General features: G+C 39.8%; 1 protein-coding gene across 4 annotated transcripts in view; it reads left to right on the top strand.

The window, feature by feature from the left end:
* Window positions 1–2,055: 2,055 nt before the first annotated feature.
* The window catches only part of LOC136826559 (ELMO domain-containing protein 3-like), a 57,339-nt gene continuing 46,773 nt past the window's right edge, over window positions 2,056–12,621 (top strand). For 2 of the 4 annotated variants that reach the window (XM_067083741.1, XM_067083744.1), the window contains exons 1-4: window positions 2,295–2,420; window positions 7,342–7,452; window positions 7,599–7,705; window positions 8,432–8,684. In XM_067083741.1, coding sequence (XP_066939842.1) covers window positions 7,599–7,705; window positions 8,432–8,684 — 360 coding nt within the window. In that variant the 5' untranslated portion in view covers window positions 2,295–2,420; window positions 7,342–7,452. Of the gene's footprint in view, window positions 2,421–2,485; window positions 2,591–7,341; window positions 7,453–7,598; window positions 7,706–8,431; window positions 8,685–12,621 lie in introns of those variants that run through there. The other 2 variants (XM_067083742.1, XM_067083743.1) reach the window with 2 other exon arrangements.

Genomic DNA, 12,621 nt, shown 5'->3' with positions numbered 1-12,621 from the left:
CATTTGACACAGTTGACCACAATCTACTGCTTGAAGACCTGAGAGCAGTAGGCATCGAAGATGATGTACACAAATGGTACAAAAGTTACTTAGAAAATAGGAAGGTTACAGTGGTTATATCAAATGTGAAATCAGAAAAAAAAGCCTTACAAAAGGAGTGCCCCAAGGCAGCGTTCTGGGTCCACTGCTATTTGGCATTTACAATCCTTTTATCTAGAATTCTAAATAAGCATAAGGTTAAATATAAACTGTATGCTGATGATACCCAGTTCTATTTTCCTGTCGAAACGGTAGAAGACACCATTAGTAAAATTGATGCAATAATGAAAGATATAAAAAATGGATGTCGGTGAAGAAACTGAAGCTAAATGAAGATAAAACGGAGTGTATGCCATTTGGATCTTGACAGCACTACGAAAATATGAACACTTCAAAAGAATAACTATTGGTTCGTCAACAATAAATATTGTAGCAACAGTGAGGAACTTAGGAGTATTTATTGATAATAAAAAACTTGCAACTATCATATTAGAAACATTGTATTTATTAGAAAATACCTAAACGAAGATACTCTGAAAACAGCAATTTGCAGCCAAATACTTTCGAGGCTTGACTACTGCAACGTTATATACTACGGTCTCCCTAACTACCTACAAAGGATATTGCAAGGAGTACAGAATAGAACCGCCAGGTTAATAAAAGGACTACCTTCCAGTGACAGAATAACCCCAACACTAACTGAGCTACATTGGCTACCAGTAAAAGCTAGAGTAGAGTATAAAATACTACTTACAGTTTTTAAAGCACTAAAATATGATGAACCAACATATCTGAGAAATTGCTTAAGCTTCTTTAGACCCGAAATGAATATTGTAATCAGACATGCAAGTGAAGCTTATAGGCTATTTGAACCTAGAACAAATTGTAAGTCAAGCGAGAGAGCATTTGAACACTGCGCACCAAGACTATACAACAAAATACTATCCGAAGTGAAGAGCATACAAGAAGAATGCAAATTTAAAAGGGAACTAAAGACTCTCCTATTCTGCACTCTGCAGGAGCTACGATACTGACGAAAAAACACTGAAAGACAATTATAAAATATAAGAAGCACCTTATTTCGAAAACGTACAAGGGCCCGCCAGAGAGGGAATTATCCCTGTGGAGGGCTGTACACAAAACCAAAGTGAACAAAGTGAAGGTGAACATTCGGTGAGAGTGATTGAAAGTTGGGCTTCTTACCGATGATTAAAACTGTCCTCGGAGAGTAATGTTCCGTGACTTTTGTTTTGCATTCATGAGGCCGGTTTTGGGCAGAGCATTGGCAGAGAGTAAATAAGAGAGTTCCAGGAAGTGTTTCAGTTGACTTTACCGGAAAAATGTACATCTTCAAAGATTAAAGGTGCTCTTTAGGTACTTGTGGAATGTGTTCATTCCAGAGAGAGCGTTTGCAATCGTTTGCTAAACTTCATCAGAAATAGTTTTAATTATTAATTTCCACAAACTTTAAAATACGTTGCCCAACCCAAAATTTGTATTTAATTTTTTCCCTATCAGGTAATTTTCGATATTCACAATCACCGTATATTTTGATCAATTTCCATTTAGCATCCCTCAAAAAGGTTTTAATTTCCTCAATATCACATCTAGGTTGATTTTTGGTGACCTTCCCATCGGGCTCATTCGGACCATCAGGTGTGTCTCACATAGTTACTGATATCTGTCGGTCTTGATGTCATGCCCTTTCGATTAAGTTATATATTCGATGCTTAGGTCCTTTTTTCTTTGTCATTTTTGCGGGCTTCTCTTCCTCAGACTGTGCATGTCACATTCTCATTCACTGATATGCCAGTTACTTTTTATATTCTTGTTGGAAGGTAATTAAAAATACAACATGGAAAGAACGAAATTTTGCAAATGAAACCGAATGACGAGAGAGAGAGAGAGAGAGAGAGAGAGAGAGAGAGAGAGAGAGAGAGAGAGAGAGAGAGAGAGAGAGAGAGCACTATCATTAAGCTGTTTTTTCTTATTTGCTACCTTAAGATACCCTTCGGTGAAGTCCTTCCACATGGATACTCAGCACTACGATCAATTAATTACATCACTTTTAAAACGATAACGAACACAGTTTTTCATTTGACATTATATTTGAGTGACCAAAACAAAGCTTCTTTTCAGTAATAAATTGCTACTTAAAACATACTCGTGCGATGTATTCAGGAGTTAGCCGATGAACCATATTCGGTAGAAATAATCCAAAAGATATTATACATATAGAATTAGTGGTTTGAAAAGGCCATTCAAACGTATTGCAATCAATTGCCAATGAATAATAGATGAACTTCAGCACAATATGTAATGTCGGTGTAGCGTTTGAGAGGTGGGATTGACAATAAGATCCCCAGGTACGCGTACTACAGGTAACATTCCCCTTTGGTCTCTAGCAGTAAGGAAATATTTATGAAAAGGTTTCGGAATGATGGTTATATGTAGCAAATGATACTACAGAAGAATGCCATGACAACCTTTGTTGTTGTCTGCTACCTGAGACATAGGCTAGGCCTAGCTCGTGGGTCTGTCGCAACCTAAGGTAGGCTGCGGATTCGGTACCTTGACTACACAGGTATTACGGACGTCCGCGTTCTAGTCACTAGTACATTTGCCGTTAAGTATTTGTCGTCTGGTTGGTTCTGAAGAAAAATTAATTTTTCTGCTTTCCATTCGATCTTACCATTGTTTGACGGCCTAGGTTAGCCTATTAGCCTAGCCTAGGGTTATAGCCTACTGTAACTTTTTCGTAAGTTACTTGTTCCAGGTTACTTCATTTGCAACATCATTTGGATAATATCTAGTTACATTTTGTGATGCTGTGCTATCAGTGAAAGCACTTATCTCAAAGGTGTTGTTTCCTTTCACAGGCTAAGCTAATCCTCCTCAGTTGAGTACAAACTTACTAGGCCTATGATTCTTTCAGTTTGCACAAAAGATGTGAACCATATATTTTCTGGCTGCTTATTATGTGTTTTATGCACTCCAGCATTGGTTGAAACCACTCATTTTTCCCCGGCCACTTATATAGTCTAGCTTACAACAGAAATGGAAGAACCACAGTCACTGGTTTATAGGAACTTGGGACCAAAAATAAGTGATTTGCACTAATGGGAATGTCTTGAATGCATAAACCACAAGGTAAGCAGGAGGGAATATGCATTGTTCTTGGCGCTAATTAGAAGAAAAACAAATTTTGAAGGACACAGCCAATTACAGGGATGCATCTTTACCTTGACCTCCATAACCTAACTACTCTATAGTGTTGGGCACTCTGGGTCGAGTTAGATAGAATCCTTCCTATCTAACCTGACCTAGAGTGCCATAAATCATGAAGAGTGAAATACAGAAACTCCAGAAAATCTTGTACACCAGGTGGTAATTGGCTAGGGAGCAACCCTGTCCCCCATTTAGCATTGCAGACAGCATATTCCATACCTTCAGGTTGGGATTTACAGCTGGAAGGTTCACGTTGCTGCTCTTTTTCAATCGCGGTAGCCTCGTTCAGTCTAGGAAAAGCGGTTATCCTTGAATGAGAGGTATTTATCGATGGATTGGGATTGTGGCACTTCCAGGTGGATAGAGAGTTGTTTTTGTTTACAAATTTAGTAGTTAGTGCTTGCAGCATTGGCAGTTCTTACACACAAGGACACATAGGGCAGCAATTGTTAAACTGAGTATACCAATTATTTAGAACATGTAGGAATCTGAAAATATCCATGAAGCTTTTATTCGGTAAAAGTTACCTATCTGTTAAGTAACATGAAAACAAAAAGGATCACACAAATACTTGTGCGTAGTGCATATGTTACAAGTGACAGGCAGTTCCCAAACAATGTCCATGAAGTTACACAAGTGTTGCAAATCAACAGTGGACTTACAATACAATGCACGTCTTCATATTTTTATTGGTAAATCTGTAACTCATTATTCATATGTCCTTTATATTCCTTATGGGGAAAAAATTCCAAAAAGACCACCAGTTGATGGTACTGAATTTTTTATGTTGACATGAAAGTAAAGTACTGTACCTTAGTTTCCCCCTAAATTGTTTTTACTGTAAAGAGGCATCTGTTGTTCTTCAAGGGTACTACTGGTACTACTTAAATGTCCAGCATTTAGCTGACGAGCACCCATACTGTAATAATGTTAGTCTTACACATAAGTATGGTTATCATTTTAGACAAAGTGTGAGAGTCATTTGCCAATTTTATGGAAAACTTTTCTGTAGCTACCGAATCACTGTATACAAGAGTAATAACATATTTACTTAACTGCCATATATGCAGCCTCATAAAACAAAGTTTTTCAAGTCATAGGCTCCTGTGGTGATTTCATTTGAATTGTTGCTAGCTGGGAGATGATGTTGAATATCCTTTCTCCTCAGTTATTATTGTATAAAAGGTGGTTCTGAGCAGTGTGATCAATGGCTGATGACGAACATACACAATTTCAGTTTTGCAACCAGTAATAGCTACTTTGCACAAACTTTGGTGAAAGGTTACAAGAAATTCTACCTGTTTATCAGTGCCTTCAAGCCTAAATAGAACATGGTAAAGTATGAGAAAGGAATTTTTTACTGAACACATACTATCCAATTTCCAAAAATCTATTTTTTTTTTTTTTTTATATTTTACCAGTTATTCCTACTGTTTACCAAATAGGTTGTAATCCTGACATTTTAGTTTTTTCACCTGTCTATAATGGGGAAATAAGTAAGTTACACTCTGGATGAATATGTCATTACCTCAGCTGGTGATGGAATGTTAATTACAGTGTTTTGTGATATAGTACTGTACTTGCAATTTACTGATCATAAGGGATAATAACAACTTGTTTGTCATGCAGTCAGCTTTTGGAGTTATATTGCATTAATCAGCCAGTGCCTATTATTATGTGGTATAATTTACAGGCATACACAATCCTGTTTCATAAACCATCTTATATATTATTTATGCTATAATATTTCTGTTTTGTGCTTGTGTATTTTTCTTCTTTTGTCTTGGCACTCTCTAATGAAGATGTATAATGGCTACTGCACTTATCCATGTGTGGTTAGGTATGTAAAACACATTACATGTACTTATCAACCTTGCTCGCCCAGTCATCCAAACTTTTCCATCCTTGCTGGAATGGCTTCCATGACATTTATTAGCTAATTCTTGTATGACAGCCAGTTGGCATTTGTCAAATACTTTTTATTAACCCACAAGGTGCTGCGCGTCGCTAGAATCGACACTTTATATGTTGCACTAGGATGACGACGATGTTATCGACACTTTATTTTCAAATATCACGGTAAATTTAGTCCCTCTCTTAGCTCTGTTTGAGTGACGTCAACAGCCTCACCACCCATTCAGCTCACTCTCTAACATAAAAGATGCCAGATTTCTCTTAATCATAGGTATAAAAATAGCAAAATTGTAAACCTTCCGTGAGCCCGGGGACCAGGACCAGGGAGGCTTTTGTATCCTGAAGTTGAGCAACGGTTGAAGATTTTTATAAATCTGTATTTATTTTGTGAATTTTGGAGATAATTGCTTTTGATGATGATGCTTATTCATTTTAATCAAATAGTGATATCGAGATAGATAATTACAATAACAGTGACAATAGTAATATTGGTTTTAAAGTTAGTGTGCATATGACAGTTAACACACACAGACACACATACACACCCATTCAACCAATTAATAACTGCTGTATGTTTTTTGTACTTTTATAGGTGTTTCTTGAATAGCTAAGGAGTAATATTGTCATGAAAAAATTTGAAATTGTCTGAGAAAATACTGCACAAAGCATTCCAAAATTAAAAAGTGGTTTTTGAAAAAATTTCTTTCAAAAAAATATTCATGTTACATATAAGTTTTTAAAGTATCTTATATTTTATTTTTTATTATTAATCTGTGACACAAAACAATTACAACCATGTATAACATTAGGTGATATGTTAAAAATGAACAAGAAAATATTGGTTCCATTACTGAAGTTGCAAATGCATAATATTATCATCGTCCTTAAGTGGCATCCCCCTAGCATCTCTTGGGTTAAAAGCTGTACACTGACCTAAGTCATCCTAGGACTTCATGTCCTAATTTATGGTGTCATTATCCTCAAAACTCCCCACCCTAATTATATACAGTGATTGAATCTTGAGAAAACAAAATTACAGGCAGTCCCCAGTTAACGGCGGGGTTTGGTTCCCGACGGCGTGATGACAACCGGAAATCGCCGCTAACGAAAATCGGCAATAATAGCACTGATCCCTGGTTAGCGGCGCCGATAACCGGTGATCAGCGCCGCCGATAAGAGGCGATCAATGCCGATAACCAGTTATCAGCGACGAAAATCTGGCTATCGTCGTCACTAGACAAGCGCCATGAAACTGGATCGCCGGTAACCGAGGCTGCTGATAACCAGGGACTGCCTGTAGATAAATTTCTGATATGTTAATGAGACAGTGCCATTACTCATGCCTTCCCGATTACTGGACTTAATCATTACAGAACTCATTATTGTTTATAGGAAATGATGCAAAGAATATTTATTTCTGTGGTTGCATAGTCATAGGAAAGTAGTTTCTTTGAATTTCCATACAAGGCTAAACTCAAGTTTTCCAATTAGGCATTAATTCCTGGGTATATGTCACACTGTTAATATGATGTACACCTATTGCTAATAAATATTTTAAGGAGACCACAGAGTCACATATCCAGACTGCCATTGAGCATTTCTCAGAAATGTTCTTTTTGCTAAATTTTGTAGCTTCTTATAAATTGGGTCACAAACTAAATTTCTGATTACATATTTATTGTGTCATTCAGTATTCCAGTAGCTAAGTACATTCTGCTTGATTCTCTTTCCCTAATATATAGCTCCTGGTAGAATCAAGCATTAGTGTATGTATCTTTTTTGCTACCTTTAAACAGCAATTTTACTGATATTTGTATCTTGCATTTTGACCAAGTCATGTAAATGTAGAAAAGTTCTTTTTTGGAAGTTTTATACTACTGCTTCAGATATTGCTATTATGCTCATGTAGTGTGAAGCTAATAACCTATTTAGTTTTGATATTTTAACAATTATGGTCTGCAGTTTTACTTCTTATGCTTAAGATTGTACTGTATTATGGTCTTTCTTTAAAGTTGAATACATAAAGCATTAATGAGAAAGCAAAGCTCAAAAATTTTCTTTTCTGTGAATTAAGATGACCTTTTGCTAAAATTACTTGTACTTTACCAAGATGGTATACAAGGTACCTGCAGTTACAGTACTTTTATTATTTTTTTTCAGATTCTGAGGATCTATTGACATGGCCCCTTTGCTTAATAGTTATAGTTTGATCATTAATCTGGGCTGTTTGCACAATATGAATTTCTAAGAAATAATCAACAAACATACAAAGTAAGTTGACTGAACCTTTTATATGTCTTTGATCCATTATACATACTACGTTTTCTTATTTGTATGTATATTGTTTTTCATATCAGTACTGTTGTTTTTGTGTTGTTTTTATTTCTCAGTTGAGAAACAAACTTTAAATTTTTCAGATGTTGGAGTCTTTGCAGCAAAAAGATCCTCCATCAGAATTTGATGATGTTGCAGAGAAGAACAGAAAAAATCAAAGTCATGGGCTGAATCGAGTAGACAGATTAAGGTAAGGAACTTTGTATGTCCCAGTAAGGGGTTGTTTGCATTGTTTCTTGATTGAGTAGTTATACAGTCCTGTAGCTATTTGAAATTTTCAAGAGGAGAGATTAAAAATCCTGGGGGACAGGGAAGATAGTAGTGCTGTAGTACTTTTGTGTGTCTGAGTTACTCCTTGCTCTTGAGCATAAACAGATTCAAATCTTATACCAGTTCATATCTTTTTTTATCATTTTAGTTTCCTTCTCAGAACTGTGAGACCAATCAAAACATAATGTTGTAATGCTAAGTCTACCTTTCTCCTATGGTTTTTCATGATAAATAATTAATTTTTGGTGCAGATTATGTGCTATTCATAGTTTAGAGTTCTTAGCCATGGCTAACATTCTTGGTTTCAATCTTTAATGTTCTTACTTTAATGTATAAAGTTAAAACCAGACCTTAACAAAATTGTATGAGCAAGTTGTTCAGTATATTTTATCTTGAATATTTGTATTAACTCTTTTTAATGCATCAAGTTAAAACCAGATCTTAACAAAATTTTATGTGCAAATTGTTCAGTATATTTTATCTTGAAAATTTTTATTAACTGTATGTATTGACATTACCATGTGAAACTAGGGCTGTCTCATTTGTGTTTGTGTATTGTTATACTCTACTCGCATTTTTCTTTCTTGTTTAGTCATAGATATTGTTCTTGGATTCATTTTTCATTATCAACTAACTTTATTTACAGCCATGTTGAGGATTATACTGCTGCTCAGGAAGAGTGGGATAATGTCCAAACTGTAGAACCTATTCTCAAATCCCCCCATAAGGAAGACTTGCCAACCAGCCCCAAAAAGTATATTGATGGTACCTCATCTTCACCAGCAAAGTCACCACCGACTTCACCTCCTCCCCTACCTCCAAATATCAGAGTAACACCTCACACAGATTTTGATGAAGTATGGGATTTCTTCACACGGCAGGACATGAGTCATGTCATGGTTAGTATTAATGTGTTGTTCAGTGTTAAGGGTATGGTCTTTATTATTTTTATTTTCATATAAGTAACTTACCAAGTAATTATATAGCTATAGGTTTTCAACCACAGCAACCTAAAAATTCAAAATTTGCGGTAGCACTTCATTTGTTTTGTGTAGGTGACAAACTCTGCCCACTTTTGGGGAAGAAGAGGAACAACATAGCAAAGAGCTCAGTTCATTTTCTGCTGGCTCTTGACTAACATCAGGTGTTCTCTGCAGCCTTTCTTCATCATTTTTTGGAAGTATTTTCAAGGAATTGGTGAAGTATTCAAATTTTGTTGTGGCCTTCAATGATTAGTTGCTTTGTTAGCTACAGTATTTAGTTAATATTATTCTAGCTTTTTCTCATAGTGTCAAATTCAAGTTCTTCTAGCATTCATTTTTGCAGTGAAGGGTGCAAGACTAGATTAACCAAGTGTGTTAAAGTTAGAGGGCAAGAATGTAATAGGGAGAATACTTGCAGTGAATGTCAGGACTTGGATGATAAGTAATGGAAAGTGTTAAAATCTCACTTAGTCAAGTTTGAGAGGGAGAAAAAGAGGAAGGAGGCTTCTAGAGCTAAAAATAGGGCTAATCTAGAATCTGCTCCTTTGACTAGGCCAGCTGAGGATAGTACTGTCCCTTCAGCACCAGTTCTTGCTATTTCTCTTATCCCTAGCTCTCCTACTACTTTACCACATACTCCTGTGCCTGGTTCTCATGCTTCCAATCCCGGTCCCATTGCCAGCCTCGAATCAAGATTCTACCAGAAACCCAATTTAGTAGTCAGTGCAGTGGCTGAATTAGGGGCGTCCCTAAAAGTGCTTTCAGAGAAAAAGCGTCTTCTAATGTGCGTAGTGACAGTGCTGTGCTTGTGGAAGAGGTGGCTACTCATCCCACTGGTGCTCCTAGACGAAGGTCCTTGTCCCGCTCCCCTGAACCTGGGAGAGGAATACCGGAGGTCAAAGGGAGACCATTGGGGTTTGCCCACGGGTAGTCGCCCCCTCAGTCGACCCTGTTGCCCAATCCCAGGCGTTGACACGACCGTTGGAAAGGCGTCAAAGTGAGTGTGCATTACCTCTCATCGGATTCAGAAAGTTCCAGCCCCAACAAGAGGCGCCGGTGGCACTTCCTTGCTTCGTCTCGCCCTCTCAAGAGGTGCTCTGATGGCACAGACCACTTCCCTTCTTCCAGTCAGGAGGTATAGAGAGGCCAGTCATAGCCCTCAGCCCTCCTGCAGCTTCGCTGAGCCTCCTTCTGCCTCTACTTTGGCCCAACCCCATGTGTCGGGTTGGGACAGCCCCGAGTCATTTTCACTGTATGTGGAGTGCCCTTTTTTGGTCCTCAAGCGCCCGAAAGACTCACTCAGACAGCAGTCATCTTCATCTAAGCACCTCTCTGCCTCCGAGCACCCGTCGCCACCAGAGCGCTCGGCACCCGCTTTCAAGTGCCAGTCTCTAGCTCCTGTACACCTGGCACCAGCTCTTGCATGCTCAGTGCCACCTGTGCCCCCTCAAGCTCATTCTTCAATTCAGGAGGACCCTTCGTTGGAGCAGATTAAGCGTCAGCTGGCAGCTGTTTTGGTTTTTTTACAGAAAGTCCCCCACTGCTCCCAAAGCCGCTCAGGATGTGTCTTTGTCACCGGTTTCTTCAGATGAAGAGGTTTTTGATCAGACACCCATTCCTCCTTCGGCTTATGCTTCCCTGCTTAGATGTCTTCTGGCCAGCTTTCCTGACGTCTTCGCACCTGGTGCCCCAGTTTCTCCAGCCTCAACCTTCCTTATGAGGAACTAGTCAGACGACAGCGCTTGGCTTCCCAGTTAGTGCTTTCCTCCTCCTCAAGGAAGGCTCTCAAGGAGATGGATGATTGGCTCTCTTCAAAGAGGGAACAGGGCAAACCCACCTTTGCCTGGCCTCCCTCTAGACTGATACGTAGGAGATACCTCTCCTACTGTACTGGAGAAGCTCCCTCTTTGAGAGTCACTGCCTCCTCCCAAGGGGACTTCTCCAGACTTGTTGGTTCGTCACGCTGCTCAGCCTTTGCATCGGCGAAGATCATGTTTTCGTCCCCTGAACTAGACCACCTTGTATATAATATATCCAAGGTGTTTAGTTTCCTTGATTGGACCATTGGGGCCCTTGCTAAGAAAATCGAGGACTGCTCTGACCTAGTGGAGGACCTAGCTTCAGACTGGCTAGCTGTTTTGTTGTGTGCCGACAAGGCCACCAGGGATGGTTCCCTAGGGCTCGCCTCTCTCTTTTCTATGGGGGTCTTGAAGAAAAGGGAGTTGTGGTGAACGAAAGGAGTCACCCAGACCCAGAAGTCTGCTCTCATTTTCTCTCCTTTAGACCAGCTGCATCTCTTCCCTCAAGCCACTGTTCAAGAGATTTCATCAGACCTCCAAAAGAAGTTGACACAGGATCTGCTAGCCCAGTCCACCAAGCCACCGAAGGAATCCTCCTCCTTCGGCACTAAGTCTGTTTCATCCCTCCAGCTACAACCCTTTTGTGGAGGCAAGTAGAGCTCCCAGACAAGACTCCAGACTAACCTACGCTTCTCATTGAAGTCCATCAAGAAATTGACCTTCCAGCCCTTTACCAAGAAATGAAGTTTCAGTCTTTCGTGCTTCAGTAGGGGCCAGACTTCTCCACTTTTGGGAGAAGAGGAGTTTCAGAGGTGTGAAGCAATGGATTGTTCAATTCCTGAAGGAGGGCTACTCGATTCCTTTCAGGGAGAGACCTCCATAAGTCAAGTCCCCATCGTCCTGACTGCTTACTTGGAAGGCTCTGAGAAATTTTTGGCCCTTTCGCAGTAAGTCGACATCTCCTTCTCTTCATAGTCCCCAAGTCATCGGGGGTCTGGAGGCTGTTCTTGATGTCAGCGCCCTGAATCGCTTTGTTCTGAAGATGAAGTTCAATATAGAGACGAACCAGTCTCCCATGTCATCCATTTGCCAGGGCGATGGGATGGTCACCCTAGACATGCAGGGCAACTTACTTCCATGTCCCCATCCATCCGGACCCCAGGAAGTACCTTTGGTTTGTTTTTCAGGATAGAGTTCTTCAGTTTCAGGCTTTGTGCTTCAGCCTCTCTACAGCCCCTAAGTTATTTACACTGGTTCTCATTCCTCTCAGCAGATGGTTCCATCTTCGTGGGATCCATCTCCCTTTATTTGGACGACTGTCTTCTCCATTCCCCATCAAAGGAGAAGTGCACGGAGAACTTAAAGAAAACTCTTTTGACTCAAGAGTTGGGCATTCTGATCAACAGGCAAAAGTCTCAATTGATTCCGAAACAAGAGATTCTTTATTTGGGAATGATCCTGAACTCTCAGACTTTTCAGGTTTTTCCATCCCCCAAAAGAGTCGACTCCTGCCTTCGCACGGTCCGCAGGTTTCTCTCTCTCCCATACTGTTTGGCCAATCAGTGGATGAATCTCTTGGGGACTCTGGCCTCCATCGAGCAGTTCATAAAGTTGGGCAGGTTGCACAAGAGTGCTACAGTTCTTTCTCAAGGCCAACTGGAACAAGAAGACCCAACTGGACTCCTTCATCCTTCCCATCATGTCAGAGATCAAATCAGACTTGCAATGGTGGCTTTGCAAAGGAAGACTTCTTCTGGGAAAATCTCTTCTTCCGTTGAGGCCCGACCTAGACTTTTATTCAGACGCATGGGACCTAGGTTGGGGAGCCCTTCTAGGGGATCAAGAAGTTTCCAGGACGTGGTCCACAGAACAAAGTAACCTTCATATAAACATCAAGGAACTGAGGGCTATTCACCTGGGTCTCCAGCCCTTCTTGACCCTGATCTTTGGCAAAACAGTGATTGTTCATGCAGACAACACCACTGCCCTGTCTTATATCCGCAAGCAGGGAGGCACTCACTCTTTCTCCCTCTGCGAAGCTGCAAAAGCTCTCC

This window comes from Macrobrachium rosenbergii, chromosome 41 (assembly GCF_040412425.1).
Source record: "Macrobrachium rosenbergii isolate ZJJX-2024 chromosome 41, ASM4041242v1, whole genome shotgun sequence".
Lineage (NCBI taxonomy): Eukaryota > Metazoa > Arthropoda > Malacostraca > Decapoda > Palaemonidae > Macrobrachium > Macrobrachium rosenbergii.
The sequence above is the reverse complement of the archived record's forward strand: the minus strand, read 5'-3'. Positions and strand labels throughout refer to the sequence as shown.